General features: G+C 39.0%; 1 protein-coding gene across 7 annotated transcripts in view; it reads right to left on the bottom strand.

Moving 5' to 3' along the window:
* Positions 1-8,631: 8,631 nt before the first annotated feature.
* The window catches only part of ODF2L (outer dense fiber of sperm tails 2 like), a 36,955-nt gene continuing 26,513 nt past the window's right edge, over positions 8,632-19,073 (bottom strand). For 5 of the 7 annotated variants that reach the window (XM_058177686.1, XM_058177683.1, XM_058177684.1 and 2 more), the window contains 6 exons: positions 17,651-17,755; positions 17,363-17,521; positions 15,134-15,219; positions 14,876-15,038; positions 12,490-12,615; positions 8,632-8,813 (listed from right to left, as the gene is read on the bottom strand). In XM_058177686.1, coding sequence (XP_058033669.1) covers positions 8,685-8,813; positions 12,490-12,615; positions 14,876-15,038; positions 15,134-15,219; positions 17,363-17,521; positions 17,651-17,755 — 768 coding nt within the window. In that variant the 3' untranslated portion in view covers positions 8,632-8,684. The remainder of the gene's footprint in view (positions 8,814-12,489; positions 12,616-14,875; positions 15,039-15,133; positions 15,220-17,362; positions 17,522-17,650; positions 17,756-19,073) is intronic. The other 2 variants (XM_058177687.1, XM_058177688.1) reach the window with 2 other exon arrangements.

Here is a 19,073-nt window from a genome sequence, read left to right as displayed (position 1 = left end):
CGCTTCTTTGCTGGAAGGGGTTTTCCCTGCCGCCTTGAAAGAGGCGGTGGTGAGACCCTCCTCAAGAAGCCCTCCTGACCCAGCTATTTTGGGTAACTATCGCCCAGTCTCCAACCTTCGCCTGCGAAGGTTGTAGAGAGTGCTGTGGCGCGACAGCTACCCCATTACCTGGATGAAGCCATCTATCTAGCCCCGTTCCAGTCCGGCTTTCGACCCGGATATAGCACGGAGACAGCTTTGGTCGCATTGGTGGATGATCTCTGGCGGGCCAGGGACAGGGGGTACTCCTCTGCCCTGGTCCTATTAGACCTCTCAGCGGCTTTTGATACCATCAACCATGGTATCCTGCTGCGCCGGTTGGAGGATTGGGAGTGGAGGCACCGTGCATCGGTGGTTCTCCTCCTATCTCTCCGACCGTCGCAGACGGTGTTGACAGGGGGCAGAGGTCGGCCGCGAGGTGCCTCACTTGTGGGGTCCGCAGGGGTCGATTCTCTCGCCTGCTGTTCAACATCTACATGAAGCCGCTGGGTGAGATCATCAGTGGCTTCGGGTGAGATACCAACAGTACGCTGATGACACCCAGCTGTACTTTTCCACCCCGGCCACCCCAATGAAGTTGTTGAAGTGCTGTCCCGGTGTTTGGAAGCCGACGGGTCTGGATGGGGAGAAACAGGCTCAAGCTTAATCCTCCAAGACGGAGTGGCTGTGGATGCCGGCATCCCGATTCAGTCAACTGCAGCCGCGGTTGACTGTTGGAGGCGAGTTACTGGCCCCAAAGGACAGGGTGCGCAACTTAGGTGTCCTGGATGATCGGCTGTCGTTTGAAGATCATTTGACGGCCGTCTCCAGGAGGGCCTTCCACCAGGTCCGCCTGGTTCGGCAGTTGCGCCCCTTCCTTGATCGGGATGCCTTGTGCACAGTCACTCATGCGCTCGTTACCTCTCGCTTGGATTATTGTAATGCTCTCTACATGGGGCTCCCCCTGAAGTGCACTCGGAGGCTTCAGTTAGTCCAGAATGCAGCTGCGCGGGTGATAGAGGGAGCTACGTGTAGCTCCCATGTAACACCACTCCTGCGCAGACTGCACTGGCTACCCGTGGCCTTTCGAGTGCACTTTAAGGTGTTGGTTACGACCTTTAAAGCGCTCCATGGCTTAGGGCCTGGGTACCTACGGGACCGTCTGCTGTTACCACATGCCTCCCACCGACCCGTACGCTCTCACAGAGAGGGACTTCTCAGGGTGCCGTCCGCCAAACAATGTCGGCTGGCGGCCCCCAGGGGAAGGGCCTTCTCTGTGGGGGCTCCCACACTCTGGAACGAGCTTCCCCCAGGTTTACGCCAAATACCTGACCTTCGGACTTTTCGCCTCAAACTGAAGACACACCTTTTTATCCGCGCGGGGCTGGCTTAAATTGAATTTTAAATGTCAATTTTATTAATTTTAAATGGGGTTTTTTAGTGTATGGTAAATTTTTAAATTGTCAGGCTAATTTAAATAAGTTTTTTAAATTGCATTTTAATTGTATTTTGTATTGTTTGTTTTATTCTGCCTGTACACCGCCCTGAGTCCTTCGGGAGAAGGGCGGTATAAAAATCAAATAAATAATAATAATAATAATAATAATAGCAATAGCATTTAGACTTATATACCACTTCACAGTGCTTTACATCCCTCTCTAAGTGGTTTACAGAGTCAGCCTATTGCCCCCAACAATCTGGATCCTCATTTGGCTGACCTCAGAAGGATGGAAGCTGAATCAACCTTGAGCCAGTGAGGATCGAACTCCTGACAGTCAGAATGAGCCTGCAATACTGCATTCTAACCACTGGGCCTCCACGGCTCATAATAATAATACACCGCCCTGAGTTCTCCGGGAGAAGGGCGGTATAAAAATCGAAATAAATAAATAAATAAATAAATAAACCAGAGCTTAGATTGTCTACATTTGTGCTTCCTTCTGAATGTGTGGATTCCCAAGGCCTTCTAGCCAGCAAGCCTGAGTGTTCAGGGAATTGAACTCTTATGTCTAGAAGCTGCCAAGATTTAGAAATGCTGGCCTACATAGAAGTTTTTAATTGCTGAGTATTGAAACAATGCAAAATAAATATTCCACCACTGAATAAATGGCACTTCTCCATAAATGATCTTTCAGGACTAAACTTTACTGAGATGGCTTTATTCTACAATGTAGAAAGCACTTGCGATTTCAAAGTATTCTCTATATTTTTTGTTACATACCCCAACACTGTAAATTAACATTTTGCCTTCTCAGAATAACCAACCTACCAATCTAAACCCTGCCTGTAAAATTAAGGCTGCTAAAAATACATAGTTTATTTTTTGTAGTTTGTAATTCACAATGGCTTTCTTGGGAGGTGGAGCTAGTAAATTGGTATGTGGATAAGCACCTGGCATGTTTGCAAGGAAGGGCCTCCACCAGGAATAATCCTGTGGCCGCAATGATAATTAAAAAGAGGAATTGGTATGACAAATGCTTTGGTGGGAAAGACTTCAAGCTGGGCAGGTGGTTGCTGGGTGTCTAAAAACCACTCTACAAATTAGATGGTGCAGATGAGCCATGAAGGACTGTGTGTAGCTTTTTCTTCTTTTAAGTATACTGTATGTGCGTTTCCATAAGATTGTTTTAATAGCTCTACTGGTGTTGGAAAGACATTCAGCGGAACAGGATATACTCAGCCATTATGGCTAGCTGTAGATTAGAATCAAGTTGTACAAACTTAGCCATTGTGGCTCATAAGCCATGGTTCAGTGTTCTCTACAAATGCAGTTACCAAGCTAGGAAGCAGTGCCTAACCAACCAGTTGATCTAAGAGGAGCTAAGCAGAGTTGATTGGAAGTTAACCACCAGATGGTTGATGGGGAAACCACCAGAATGAGAGAACAGTAAACCATTTTGTGGTGCGGCCCAGAAAATGACAGTTTGTCCCTGTGCCCACCAGTTGATCTCAGCTCAAAAGAGACTTTATATTGTTACTGCAGTTTATTGAAATGTCTATGGAGATTAAATGCCTATGGCAGCTTTTTTACTACCGCACAGAATAAAGTTATGTGTAATCAGAACTGTAGTAGTTTATAGGAAAACATTTCATCTAACAAGATGACAGTCCCTGGATTTAGCAAAAGACATCAGTCTGGACCAGTTCAGGAGACCTGGGATTGGACAATAAATCAGGAAGTAACATAAGGAAACAAGCCAGGATGATTTAGAGCAATAAATATTGGATAATCAAGCTAGCCTTAAAAATTGGCTTGTTATTCAAGCATTGCTCCTATACAATTGATAGCTTTTAATTTTCCTTCCTGCTCAGTTTATCCAGCAGCCTCAGCCTAACCCTGGAAAGTGCTTTCCTAAGGAAATGCACACAGGGGCTCCAGGACAGGTGCATCATATCTGAGGCTTCCTGGGGAAGCTGCAGTTTACTCTGTTTTACTTCATGCAACAGCAATTCTTGCCTGAGGGAAGAAACTGTTTCTTAGATCTTGGCATCCCCTCCAAATAGTTCTTTGACGGTCAAAAATAGGACTTTAAACCAGGCCTGTAAACTCATGTATCATTACAGTGAACATGTATGAACCTAAAAAAGGCCCATTTCAATTAAGACTTTAGCAGACATAGTTTCCACAATCAATTTATGGAAGGTTTTCAAACTACCTTGCAATAGTCCATAAAAGAGCAATTCCTTTTTATAGCCTGACTCCACATATGAAGTTGGGGTCCCAAGCAATGTTCTAGAACTTACTACAGATAGTTCTTTAGTGTTTGCAATTGGGGCAAGTTGATCGTTATCCAGTTGGTTCAGAATGCAGCTGCGTGGGTGATAGAGGGAGCCGCTCACGGCTCCCATGTGACACCACTCCTGCGCAGGCTGCACTGGCTACCTGAGGTCTTTCGGGTGCACTTCAAGGTGCTGGTTGCTACCTTTAAAGTGCTCCATGGCTTAGGGCCGGGTTATCTGCGGGACCGCCTATTGTTACCAATTGCCTCCCACCGACCCGTGCGCTCTCACAGAGAGGGACTCCTCAGGGTGCCGTCTGCCAAGCAATGTCGGCTGGCGGCCCCCAGGGGAAGGGCCTTCTCTGTGGGGGCTCCTACCCTCTGGAATGAACTTCCCACAGGACTTTGCCAACTTCCTGACCTTCGAACCTTTCGCCGCGAGCTGAAAACATATTTGTTCATTCGTGCAGGACTGGCATAGGATTTTAGATTTTATATAGTTTTAATTTTAATGGGTTTTATTGTTTTAAATTTATCTTAATCAGGGCCAAATGGAATAAGTTTTTTAATAGTATTTTATCTTGTATTTATCTTGTTGTTTGTTTTATCTGGCTGTAAACCGCTCTGAGTCCCTTGGGAGAAGGGCGGTATAAAAATCTAATTAAATAAATAAATAAATACAAAGCAGTCACTAAATAAAAACCAAATGACAGCAACTCAATTGCCCTCAATTTTATTTTATTTTTCAATAGCTTCTTGTTACTTCTTTCAGCTGAACTGGTGTTCTTTCTTTTTGAGGACATATTGGAAGGACTAAATAAGCGAGTGAAAATAAGAGCAGAGAGATGTTGCAAAGGTCATACATGCGAGGACTGGTTCCAAAGCTTTTTTAGTACCATAATTTTGATCACTAAACTAGGCAGTCCCTAAGCAAGGACTACCTGTAAATTATTGAAGGATCTGGATGCCTTAAACCAGGGGTCTCCAACCTTGGTCCCTTTAAGACTTATAGACTTCAACTCCCAGAGTCCCTCAGCCAGCTTTGCTGGTTAAGGGACTCTGGGAGTTGAAATCCACAAGTCTTAAAGGGACCAAGGTTGGAGACCCCTGCCTTAAACTCATCCTCTCAATGCAACAAATCTGATGTTAAGTTAGAATATTTTTTAAGAAATTCCTCAAAGCAGCACATTATGGAAAGAAACCATTAAGATTCTACTATCAGGCTCAAATCATCCTTAGCAAAAATATTTACAGCACCTTCATGCCATGACTAGGAAGTAGAGATAAAAATTGTGTCTTGGTTCTGAAACACTAGTAATAGTCTATTTGGCAGACTAGATTAAAGCAGGTCAGGGTCTCAAGTTGCCTTGAGAGACTACGGTTTCTGCTCTAAATTCTGCTTTCCCAGACACTTAACAAATCAAAAGCATATGAGAGCAGGAGTATTCCTCCAGGAAGTACAGGGAGAAGCCAACTGATAATGCACTATTCCTTCCTTTCTCCCAAACCAGTCTTTCAGGTCTTCAAAGACTGTATGGACAATGAACAATACTAAATTGTTTTTGATACTAAAATCCCAAGAATCTGCAACTCTGTGCAAACATTTAAATAAAGCCAGAGGGATTAAAATCTAGAGTAGCAAAATTCAAGCACAAAGTGTATTTTACTAGTACAGGCTACAGGCAACAGCAATCCTGGATCAGGGGAAATGTATTTTTTATGCTACCATCATCATCTTTGAAAATATTATGAAGGACAAAAAGCCATCCCAGATAAAATATTCTTGGAGATCACCTCCTAAATTAACTCCATTGTCAAAGTAGGGTATCTTTTTTGGGGGAGGATTCTAAAGATATTCAATAATGATAGTCATGCCAGCATTCCTCTTTCTTGTCTGGATTACTTAGTTTCTCCATCACCTGCATTCCTAGGATACCCAAAAAACTGATAAAATAATGGTCAGAATGGGGCATTTGGGTTACGGACTAACCAAACACTGAGAGTAGAAATCCAAATTAAAGCACCTCTAATAGTGGATAACTGGTTTGGTCATCAAGAAATTAAAAAAGATGAATCACAATGTGCCTTCCTGAAACTTAAATGCATTTTGTCAGTCTTTTTCCTTGTAATTTTCTTTCACATATCTGTAAAGTGCCATTTTTCTTCCTGTTTATTTTTCTTAAGGCTAAACGTACCAGATCTTTCAATCTGTCTTTAGGTTTCTCATCCCTGATTATCTTCATCTTTCTTTGAATCTGTTCCATTGTGATCCTTCTTTAAAGTATGGTGCCCAAAATTGGATTTATTACTTGTAAGCTGTGGTGAAATCCATTTTTTTTTACTACCAGTTCTGTGGATGTGACTTAGTGGGCATGGCAGGGGAAGGATACTGCAAAATCCCCATTCCCACCCCAGTCTGGGCCATGCAAGGTGGTATTTACCGGTTCTCCGAACTACTCAAAATTTCCGCTACTGGTTCTGCAGAACCTGCTGGATTTCACCCCTGCTTGTGAGTCTCAACAATGCAAAGCAAATTGATTACTTCCTGTGATTTAGGAAGTAAATACTTCGGTTGATGCAGCCTAAAACTGCATTTGCTTTGTTTGCAGTTGTTTCACACTGCAGTCGACAATTACTGTATTTCAAGGTTTTTTTCACATTAACTATTAACCAGCCAGGTATCCCTTTTTTTTTTTAACTTCTGCATTACTGTTTCTAAGTGAACAACTATCCATTTGTCTCCCTTAAATTTCAGTGTTACTTTCAACCCATTTCTTTTATCTAGGAAAATTGTTCTAAAGTTTATCTGTCTTCTAGGGTGGGTGTTTCTTTTTAATGTTTTTCTCCCCTTTTGGACACCACCAACATGTCTCTTGCAATAGTGGCAAATGCCTGTATCTCAGGTGTAGGATGAAGGTGAAGCGTCAGTCTTTGAGCTTGTGGGACATTTCATTACCAGGCTAGGTAACATCTTCAGCAGTTTTGGGGGATGTCAATGTTCTTCTGTTTATAAGGGCTTCATGTGTAGGTGTGTCAAGTAGGGTCTTGTGAGACTCAGGTGTGAGTCATCAGTGAGAATCTTGTGATGGGTCTTGTAATAAGGGGGTTATATCAGGTCAGGGTCATTGGGAGTGAACTGCTGTTGAAGGTGTGTGTATGTGTTGAACGCCAGTGCTGTCGTTGGTTGGCTGTGCGTTTGATTTGGATTCTGAGGGGTTCGTAGGCTGGTTGTAGGTTAATGTGTCTGTTGATGGAATTGCTTGTGGAGCGTCAGGCTTCAATGAACTCATAAGCATGGCAGGTGGTAGTGTGGCCAATTTTTGTATTGCTCCAATCAAACTGGTGCTGTTTGATGCTGGTGTGGGCAGAGATGTGTTTCTTATTCTTCTTGTTTTTAAAGCCTCATAGATTCATTTGTAGTGATACTCACTACATAAAATAAATATTAATAACTATTACACCCATTTTTGTGTTATCTGATGATCTGATAAACATTCCTGCCACTTCTTCATCCTGGTCATTAGTAAAAATATTGATAAGCATAGGATCCAGGACTGAATGTGTGGTATTCCATGTGAATCTCAACCCAACAATATCAGACTTCAACTCCCAGAGTCCCTCAGCCAGCTTTGCTGAAGTCCACAAATCTTAAAGGGACCAAGGTTGGAGACCCCTGCTCTATATAAAATAAATATTAATAACTGTTACACCCATTTTTGTGTTATCTGATGATCTGATAAACATTCCTGCCACTTCTTCATCCTGGTCATTAGTAAAAATATTGATAAGCATAGGATCCAGGACTGAATGTGTGGTATTCCATGTGAATCTCACCCCAACAATATCAGACTTCAACTCCCAGAGTCCCTCAGCCAGCTTTGCTGAAGTCCACAAGTCTTAAAGGGACCAAGGTTGGAGACCCCTGCTCTACAGCATTATTAGAATCTGCTGTGAAATCGCCTGATCAAAAAAACAAGACAAGACTAAATATTGACAAATCAATGCAGAATCCTATTAATGACTCTATTGTTTTAAGTGTTTACAGAATAATCTGTTCTAGAATATTCTGATATTGAAGATTGTACTAAGAATTTAATTTCTTTTAACCCCCTTTCCCTTTCCTTTGGAATATGAAGATATTTCCTGATCATTTTGAATAATCTCACACTTCAATGTTGTCTCTGCATTCTACTTTTCACAATTACCTGGTGAAGAACACATAATCTTTTCAAAGGCTGAGCCAAAATAAAATTGTATAATTCTGGTTTTGCTTTGTTCCCTTTTGACATCTTTAATGTGCAGCAGATAAACTGATTTTTTAAATTTTAATATACCTAAAGGATCTATATTTGTTTGTGGCATCTCTTGCCAAAACTAAGTTTGTCTAAGTTTTGGCTTTCCTGTCACCAGCTGTTTACTTTCAAGGTATCTGTATATATTCTTGTTCATGAAGTATTCCTTTCCCTATCTTTATATGTGCCCTCTTTGGTTTTTAGATGTCAATCAAATTCCTACTATGGCCACATGCTGCTTCTGCGTGCTTCCATTTTTTTCTCACTGGTATTTTCAGCAATTATGACAAGTTTATTAATGTTAGCTTTTTTAAAAGAACCAGGATACTTGTTGGGTTACTCCAGTATTACGATTACTTTCCTCCAATGTTCTTGCTACTTCCATCTCTTCAACGTAGATTTCTATATCAGAGTTGGAATAGCTGGTCCTCTTCTGCATTTCTTCACTCTTAGGAATTTTCTGGAACAATCATGCTTGGTAAGATTTTTTCAGCAGATGTTGGGTACTTTGCTAAAAATTAACAAAAAATATGTATTTTGGGGAACAGAATGGAAGGGAACCTAAACACAATGAGTTCCAATGCAATAAACACAGACAAAAATCTGTTCCAAAATATGCTTTAGTTAGTTTGTGAAAAAAAACAACCAAGGAAATTTAGCCAAACATTGTTACATAAGAGGCTTTCAAAAACTTCACATAGTTTTGGATACTTTGGTTTTGATTTTCTGATCTTTGAAGACTGTGTTCTAGTTCCTTTAAAGACAGTTCATGACGTTTATCTCGCTGGAAAAAAAGACAAATAAACATTACTATCAAATTTACACATTAATATTTTCAGCATTAAGTGCTTGAAGAAGGAATTTTTCAAGTAATTCAAGGTTCTTAATGTATTTATTTTATATATTCAAGTAGGGAGGCCAACTATTTTCTCATCAGGTCAGTAAATATCACTGCAATTTGTGAATGCTGGCTGCAGTAACCACTTCTAGTTAAAAGTGATTACACAAATGACTGTCTTGGGATAAGGTTTTTTAAACATATAGTAATGAATAACAGAGTTGGAAAGGATCTTAGAGATCTTCTAGTCGAACCCCACCCCACCCCGCTCAGGAGACTCTATACCTTTTCAAACGAATTATTGTCCAATATCTTTTTAAAAACCTCCAGTTTCGGAGCACCCACAATTTTTGGAGGCAAGCCATCCCACTGATAAATTGTTCTAAAAATTATTGCTCTATAATGATAACCTATAACATATATACATATAACAGTTCTGAGTTTTGTTTATAGGTTTATACTGTTCACAATTATTTCCAGAAATTCTTGAAGTGGAACAATCTGATATGTGTTCTCTTTTCTGTAATGTATTTTCAGTATATATGCATTGTACGTGCATGTGTATATATGTTCCTGTTTGTGTGAAAAAAGATGAGCAAAGGATGTGTTCTATATTAACTCTATGACACTGCTGGTGCATGAATTAAAATTAGTTCATGTTTATTTTTAACTATCAGCTTAAAATGTAACTTAATGGCCCTGACACAAGAAAGTAAAGAAATATTCTATTGGAGCAAAAATTTTAAGACAGATATGATCTGTACCTACCAAGTTGGAATGGTTGGTTGGAATGGTTAATTCAAATAAATTAAAGCTTTGTGGTGAAATAAATAAATTAAAGCTTTGTGGTGAAAAAAGCTACTTGATTATTTGATGCAAGTAATATTCCCCAAACATCCTGCGAGAACCTGAAACTTGGTACATTTGTCAAAAGGAAAGATGGCGGCTCAATAGAAAGGCACATATCCTTATATGTATAAGACCCAGGTTCAAGACTTTCCATCTCCAACTAGGGCCGAGCAAGATTTTCATTTGTTGTAGGTATGTTGTAGCTCTTTCCTAAATGAAAAAAGATGGAACTCTGGAAATTCGTTTGTGAGCCCAGAGATCTTGTAGCCCACCCAATGAGTCCAGATTTAGATACTATTTCACATCTCTGTACTAAATTTTCACATCAACAAAAAGCAACAGAAGCATTCTATGCATGCTTCACACTTAGCCGCAAGAAGTCCAAGGAAACACTGGCTGTACTTTTAACAATGATTACCTTAGAAGATTCAGCTTTAAGATTATTAAACTGTGTTGACAAGTACAGGAGAGTCTTTGCTCAACTTCATGCTGTGTGTCAGTTTAGGCCTTTCCTGGTTAAGGAGCTCGGTCTTTTTCCGTTTTGACTATTACAACGTGGTCTACATGGGATTACCCTTGAAAAATATCCAGAAGGTACTGAATGTTGCCACGTAAACAATCTTGTATGCCCCAAGGATGGATTATGTTACACCTTTGTTGTGTGAGTTGCACGGAGTGCCGGTTTGCTTCTGGGTCCAATTCAAGATATTGGTTATGACTTTTAAAAGCCTTACATGGCATGGGGATAGGTTACCTGCAGGATGGTCTTCTCCCCACTGTATCAACCCGGTCAGGCAGAGATGGTATGTTCCAGATCCCATCAGTCTAACTGGCAGGATCCAGGAACAGTGTGTTCTGTGCAATTGTCCCTGCCCTTTGAAACATTCTCTCCCCAGAGGCACAACAGGCCCCCACTTTCTTGGACTTTTGCAAATGTCTAAAAACCTGTTCTCACCCAGCCTTAGCAGAAGCAAGAAATAGATTCCTTGTCCTGAAAAACCCATCTTTATTTATCTCCTGTAAATTAATGGCATTCACACACCGAAAAGTCTAGGCAATAATCCTTCAGTGTGAACTACAGTAACAGACCTTATCAGTTCTTTGAGATAATTGCCAGGCTGGAAGCTTCGAGCCACAAAGCTGTAATTAAAGTTCTGGCAAGCAGTTTCTGAGGCACAAAACACGATGAGCCCAAATCTTCTGAAATCCGAACGGTTGTCTCCTACAACCACCACTCCCCTTTCCTTTCCTTTATTCCCTAGCCAGGGAGGGGCCATTCAGCGTCCACGTGTGCCTTTCTTCCTGAGTCGACTCCTTCTCCTCAGCTGTTCTCTTCTCCTAATAGCTCTGCGCATACGTGCATCTGGAAGACACCCAGCTGTTCTTCTTCCCCACTTAACTCAGCTTCCACAGGCAGCTGCCTCTCCGGTGGCTGGGAAATGTCAGATGGCCCTGGCTCTATCTCTGCTTCCAGCGCAGAGAATCCAACAGAGCCTTCCCCAGACTCCAGAACTGGCCCAAGTTCCTCCCAAACCTCCTCATCTTCCAAGTCTGCCGCCAGCTACACTGACAGCTGGTGGGACACAACAAAACCTGGAGCTGCTGTCTTGCTTGATGCTCACGATGGTTAGCACCTTGAAGGTCCTCCCTCCGCCTTTCAATTAATTTTTAATATTGAATTTAAACATATTTGCCTCATATACAGTTTTTACATTTTAATATTTTATTTCTATGTATTTGTCCAGTGACTCTCTATGAGAGGGGCAGTTTCTAAATTTTGATAAATAAATGAATAAAATAAAAATATATGGCTATACTCACTAAAAAGTGCATTTTAGGTAGCAGTTATCTTTGTTTGAATTTCTCTTCATCTGTCTTAATGTGATTTATGATTTGTTAGGGATCTGATCCCAAATGCCCTTGGTTTAATTCAATATCCTGGCAAGATCAATGCAAGGAAGAAACACATTGTAATTTTACATGGTGAATTAAGTACATTGTTTGTAAGCTCCTGTTCTTATTCGCTCCAAATTATGGAATGCATTCCAACCAGCCCATGTGCGAGGAGGGGATATTTAATCCTTTCCTTTCAGGCACTTCCTTTTCTAAATTTTGTGCCATTTATAATGATCAGAGGCAGAAAAAAAACGATGTAGAGATTTCTCAATGTGTTCTTAGAAGGAAGGGCATATAATTCAGTACATAGAGAAACATGCACAGAAAATATTTTCTGTAATTATCCAATATTGTTGAGAATAAGAAGTCTGGGCTTTGGAAGGAAAAGAATAGATAGCAAACAGTAGGAAGTGAAGATTAAGTGTTCTACAAATTCATATTGTTCTAGATATTGATCAACAGCACCTGCTGTGATAACGATAGAGTAAATTGGAAAATTGATATGAACTACCGTGTTTCCCTGAAAATAAGACCCTGTCTTATATTTTTTTGAACCCTGAAATAAGCGCTTAGCCTTACTGCCATGTGCTCAAAACCCCGATTGGGCTTATTATCAGGAGATGTCTTACTTTGGGGGAAACAGGGTAGAGAACCACCCTGGTTCTAATTAGCTTATTTGAAAATAAAGTATACTTCATTTGTTAGATACAATGTGTTTGATATTTTTAAATTCTTATGGAAATCTATTGAGTTTAAAAAGTTTAAGTCGAATTAAAGTAATACGGAAATAATAAAAAGAATCATCAGTCTTAAGCTAGATGATATGCTATTATAGTACACGCATCTAGCTTTTTGATTTGAAAAAAAGTCTACTTACATTGTCCAGTCTTTTGGATAGCTCTTTCTTTTCTTTTTTCTTCTCTCTTAATTCATTTTCTAAATCCAATATTTTCAATTGAAAAGATTGCTCCTTAGAATTAATTTTTCCTAGTTCCTCTGTTAACTGTAAGAATTGAACATCTTAAGATTCACTTCAGCAGTAAACTATTTTATGTTTCTGTGAATGGTCACCAACATGCTTGTCTGTTACAGAAATCCATATTTTTAACAGAAAAAATGTCTTAAATATAAATTGAAATTATATATTTATGATTTTTTATGTTAACCTTCAAATATAATATGAATATTTTCAAAAAACTACTACCATTTTTAAATAATCACTCAAATAGAAATGATAGTATTTTTCTAATTTTGCCTGCCAACCTCTTGGCTTAGACTAAAATATAAAATTTTACTTCTGTTAAAGTTATATCTATCTTTGAAACCAAATATTGGCTAAGCCCTTGTCTACTTAGAGAAACTAATTGAACATTTTTTCCTAGAGAGGAAAGTTGTGATCAAGAAGAAAGTTTTGGCCAATCCTTGCCATTAGTTACATTATCAGAGAAAGAAAAACTCCCTTTGTGGATATTCCAGCAAAATCCCTTCTATACAATTTGACTTTTTAAAACTCAATTAGTAATTTTATCTTATGTCTCTGACTGCATTTTTGTTTGTTCAGGATGATTTTTTTTCCAGAAGGAGAATTAAAAATTTATTTTTCTCCATGCTGTTCTTTATTCATGGATTAAGGCGACTTTAAGCAGATTTTCAGTATGTTTCATCCTAAACTGTAGGAGTTACAGAATCTGGGGGTGGGGTTAAAAGAGGGATTAGCCTAGAATCCCTTCATAGCCACAAACAGATTAAATCTAACACCCTTTGAATTCTGTGGACCCTTATCTAACTCCAAGCAGATGCTAACTATTAGTTAAGAAGATTCTAAACTGTTAAGTAATAAATCAGTTTAATTCAGCCTTCAGGTGTGGACCTGGTCTTTCAGACCTGAATAAACTAATACGTTATATAAGAACATGCATGGTGATCAAATAAAAAGGGAATCAAAGGATTTTCTCTAACATGGAAATTATTTAAAGGATAGATATACAGAGAGAGGCATGTATTAGACTTACTAAAGATTAGGCACACTGCCATTTCTTTTAGTTGTCTAAAGGCCCATGTGAATAAGAACCACTAGGTTACAGATCAACTGTGCAATTTATTTCAAGTATAAGTCTATTTTATGTATCCTTTACACTCCATCTTTACATTTCACTACAAGGTTAATAGGTCAAGAATTTAAAATTGAATGTGTCTTTACATATTCCTGAATGCGTTTTGCTTTCACAAAAGGCACATTACAAAAACCCTATTTATATATTTTTAAATCAATTTCGCTCCATTTTAAAAAACTCAAATTTCACAATAGCGGGAAATCCAAGATACTTATGTTACAATGTGCAATTAGTTTAGAGGAACAATTAGGATGGGTTTTGATCTAGGACTTTTGCACAGGAAGGGAGAAAGGAAATTGAAAAGGAAATTCTTTTGCAATTGTTCTGTGATTATATATATAATTTGCCTTTAATCAGTGTGTGTGTGTGTGTGTGTGTGTGTGTGTGTGTGTGTTTGTGTATTTCGTTCACCCCAAAAGATATTTAAATTAATTGGGAAGTGTTATATATATGATCTTTGCAGTTATGCATATACCTCAACTTACAACAGTTCTTATGATTTATATTGATATATTGACCATCATTTGTGTTGTAAATGTTGTACCTTGATGAAGGTATCTTTTCTTTTATGTACACTGAGAGCATATGCACCAAAGACAAATTCCTTGTGTGTCCAATCACACTTGGCCAATAAAATTCTATTCTATTCTATTCTATTCTATTCTATTCTATTCTATTCTATTCTATTCTATTCATTTAGTGACCATTCGAAGTTACAAGGGCACAGAAAAAAGTGACTTCTGACGGTTTTTCACCTTACAACCACTGCAGTATCCCCATGGTGATGTGATTAAAATTCAGATGTTTGGCAATTGACTCATATTTATCATGGCTGCAGTGTCCCAAGGTCATGTGATCCCCTTTTGTGACTTTCTCACAAGCAAAATCAATGTGGAAGCCAGATTCACTTAACAACCATGTTACTAACTTAACACCTGCAGTGATTCACTTCACATCTGTGGCAAGAAAGGTCATAAAATGGGACAAAACTCGCTTAACAAGTGTCTCACTTAGCAACAGAAATTTTGGGCTCAATTGTGGTCGTAAGTCAAGAACTATCTGTATAACTATCTGTATATCTGTAGCTATCTGAGACACATTATTCTTAATTTCATTAACAAAACATTCGGCCGTCAATATTAATTTTACCTGTTTCCTTCCATCTTCCAAAGCAGCTTCTAGCTGTCTTGCCAAACCATCATATTCTGTAAGTTTCTGTTTAAACTGCAGTTCGGTTTTCTGAAGGCTCTCTTCTTGATTCACCAACTGATTTTCCAGTTCTGCGTTTTGCAATTCAATTTCTTCTAGCTTCCTTTTAAGTCAAATATATATACAGGCGTTAAGAATACCACACAGAGAAATAAGTAGGAATAAGTAGCTTTGAAAAAAAGCAAGCATCACACTTACCTTTTAACTTCCTCATATTTTAGCTGGATGTTGTAATTTTCTTCCTCCAAAGAAAGCTGTTTCAAAAATTCATCACTATGGTTTATCTGTTTAAAACAGGGGAGAAATGTTAGCGTATCCAACAAAGCTATATAGAAATGAACTGCTGTGAAACTAGCTGCAATACTGGCGGATAAACCCACTGTAAATACAAACTAGTCGGATTGTACTTTGCAAGAGTAATATACAAAAATCTAAGTTTGTGGAAGATCCGGTTCAGGGAGAAATGCAATAGCAATAGTACTTAGACTTATATACCACTTCACAATGCTCAACAGCACTCTCAGAATAGTTTACAGAGTCAGCATATTGCTCCCAACAATCTGGGTCCTCATTTTACCTACCTCAGAAGTATAGAAGGGTGAGTAAACCTTGAACCAGTCAGATTTGAACTGCTGGCAGTCTGCAGAATTAGCCTGCAATACAGCATTCTAACCACTGCGTCCCCAGAGCTATTTTCAAGAATTGCTTTCCTATCTACCCTACACACAAGAAAGTATGGACATCATTAGATCCTGCTATGGTTTCATTCATTTATTAGATCCGGCTATGGTTCTTCTCACCTTCTGAATTAAGCTTAACAATGGCAGGAAATGGACTCATTTTCTATTATTTCAACAAGTGTTCACCTGAGTCCATCTTCTTTGGGACTGTTAAGCATTTTTATATTGTCCTGGTTTTAAAATATAAATATAAATATATTGTGCTTTTGTAATGCCATTTTTTTCACTGCTCTGCTGTGTGATACTCAATACTTCAATACTTTATTTACTATGCCAATTAGTTTTTCAACTTTAGTCATTTTGATGTAAGTTACTAAGAGAATAATTTTCTGGAAAGGGACTTACAAACGTACTAAATAAACAAAAAACTTTTCTTTTGAATTTCAAAAGTTTTGTGTATTGCTATGCAGCATGCAACCATATATTTGGAAATACGGCGTTTATTTGGATAATGACTTCTTATTGAAACAACTTCAATAAGAGAGATAAAGATAATTTCAGCAAAATTGAAATTTTGTAATCATTGTATGTCAGGACACTTTCAGACAGCTGTTGAAAAGTATGGCTCCTGAATTAGTTGTGTGGATGGAAGCATTGCTTCCCCTGAAAACTCTCAGCATAACTCACTTCGCAGGGTTATTGTCGGGGAGAAATAGGAGGAGGAAGAAGTATTATTTTTTTTTGTTTTTGTTTACATTTATATCCCGCCCTTCTCCGAAGACTCAGGGCGGCTTACAGTGTGTAAGGCAATAGTCTCATTCTATTTGTATATTTACAAAGTCAACTTATTGCCCCCCCAACAATCTGGGTCCTCGTTTTACCTACCTTATAAAGGATGGAAGGCTGAGTCAACCTTGGGCCTGGTGGGACTAGAACCTGCAGTAATTGCAGGCAGCTGTGTTTTAATAACAGGCTATCTTACAGCCTGAGCCACCACGGCCCCTAGATATGTCTGCCACCTTTATAAAGATGGGATAATAATAAAATAATAAATAACCACATTATTTTTCTACTTTATTATAACAGCTTTATTATTTGCTACCTTCATGCCTATCCAGAGTTCCCAAAATAGATAGCAATTAATTATTTTGCATAACCCCGTGCCTCCCTCGCACCCGTGTACCTTCTTGATCGGTGCCACATCCCCATAAATCCTCCATGACCCAACCCTTTTCAATCCACACTCCCATTCCTCCCCAATCTCACTTTTAACACCTCATCATTTAGCAAGAGAAAATTCCAGTTCTAACTGCCATTATAAGTTTAGGACTACCTGTATATAATATTTTTTAAATGCCTGGTGGAATGCAGTGTACTTGTTCAATTGTTACTACTGAGAAGACACCCATTTGTGTCCAAACTACCTTTCCTACCCAGAAACAACTAATTTCTAAATAATACTGGTCCCAAACTACTGGGGCCATTTTATGCCTAAATCCCCACTTTGAAATGAATCTGATATAACACCTACTTTAAACACAAGAGAAAAGAACAATTTGGAACATATAATTCCTTGGAAAACTGGAGTAACTGTAGCTTTTTTTTTTAAAAAAAAAAACCTCCCTCATTTTAAAAAAAGTTGATGATAGTCAATGTTCAGGATGAGAGCCAAGTTGCCAGTTTTTTAAAAAAATATTTTTCGGTGCTGGTTTCAGTATCAAGCAGGAAAGTTTTATTCTCGAAGCACCTGAGCCTGCAGCTCCCTAATGGTTTTGGATTTTTCTACGCAGCTCTTTTGGCAGGAGAGTAGTCTTTCCTGATCCTTCTGCAGTTTCTCTTCCGCTGCTTTCTGTAAGCCACGGGCATATTCTACCTCCTTCTGGCGAGCCTCCGTTTGGCTCTTCATCTGCGTAATGGCATCGGGGGTGGAGGAAAAAAACATAAGAGTTCAGTCACTTTGTTCACTTTCCTGCAATCAAACCATAAACCAAAGTACGGAACACAAAGAATTATACTATAGATTGGAACCACGTACCGCATCCCTTTCTACATCTCTGCCTTCTGTTATAGTTCTGCTGTCATGCATGACCTTTTCATATCTTGTTCTCAGTTCCTCAGCTTCTACTTCTAATTTTGCCACCTAGGACAACATTTTATTTATTTTATATTATTGTTATTTATATACATATATATGAATACATACACACAGAAACAATATTTGGACTAGATTTAGGATCATGTCACTCAGTGGTGAACCTAGCATACTTGACACCGAAAGTGGATCATTCTTTAGCATACCCTTCCTTTACTGCTAAAAGCCTATTTGGTGTAGTGGTTAAGGAATCAAACTAGAATACAAGAGGTTGTGAGTTCTAGCCTTGCTATAGCCATAAAATCAGCTGGATGACATTGGGGTAGTCACTTTTCTCAACCATAAGAAGGAGGAACTGGCAAGCTATTTCTAAAAAATGATGACTTCCAGGGGAGTAACAGTGAGGTAAAGTAGTGGAGATGACAACGTAGCAAAGAACAATAAGCACGGTACAACTGAATTTTCTGGACATGGAGATTGTCCACTTGTGCTCTGGATGGCTGTTCTTAAGCACCAAGAGACGAGGGAAGCCATCAAAAGCTCTTAACAGTGATGGAGACTTTAAAGACACTGGGTTCATCTAATCTCACTTTTTAAACCCTTTGGATTTACAATTATTTTAAACCTAAAAGAGCTTTTCCATATAACAAGTTTAAAAAACTACCTGGTACATAAATCTTCATCCTAGAACAGAAGAAAAATTAACTGACAGCTTAAAGAATTTTAAAATAAATGCAAAAAGCTAAGTAAGAATTTGACTGAAGAAACTTCTAAACAAATTAAGGGAACAGACAAAATTAGAATATGAAGACTTTTGCTAAGAATTTTGAAAAACTGAGTAAACAAAATAATATCTGAGTGAGAATATAAATTTTTAATCTATTAGGAATGTGATAACTGGCTAAAATTTGAAAATTAAAAAAAAACATAGAAACCTAGAATTTGTGATTACAAAAATGGAACACTAGAGGGAACTAAAATTCCAAGCAAGAAAGAGAAAAGTGCAATTTACAATATGACAAACAAAGGCATGACACTAGACCAGTGATGGCGAACCTTTTCGGCACCGAGTGCCAAAAAGGGAGCATGTGCACGCACATGCTTCACACACTCATCAGGGCTGCAACCCGGAAGAAGAGCTGCGCAGGGCGCATGCACATGCCCAAAAATGAACTTCTGGTTTCTGGCACGCATGCTGATTCCAGCCAGCTAGTCGTCTGGATTTCTGGCGTGCATGCACGTGCAACAATCAGCTGGCCGACCCCCATAGTCATGGCCACATACAAAAAAACCAGCTGATTGTCGTGCGTGCGTGCCAGAAACCCGGAAGAGGAACGGGTGACACCACATGTGCCAGGCAACATGG

The sequence above is a fragment of the Ahaetulla prasina genome, chromosome 3 (genome assembly GCF_028640845.1).
Source record: "Ahaetulla prasina isolate Xishuangbanna chromosome 3, ASM2864084v1, whole genome shotgun sequence".
NCBI lineage: Eukaryota > Metazoa > Chordata > Lepidosauria > Squamata > Colubridae > Ahaetulla > Ahaetulla prasina.
The sequence above is the reverse complement of the archived record's forward strand: the minus strand, read 5'-3'. Positions and strand labels throughout refer to the sequence as shown.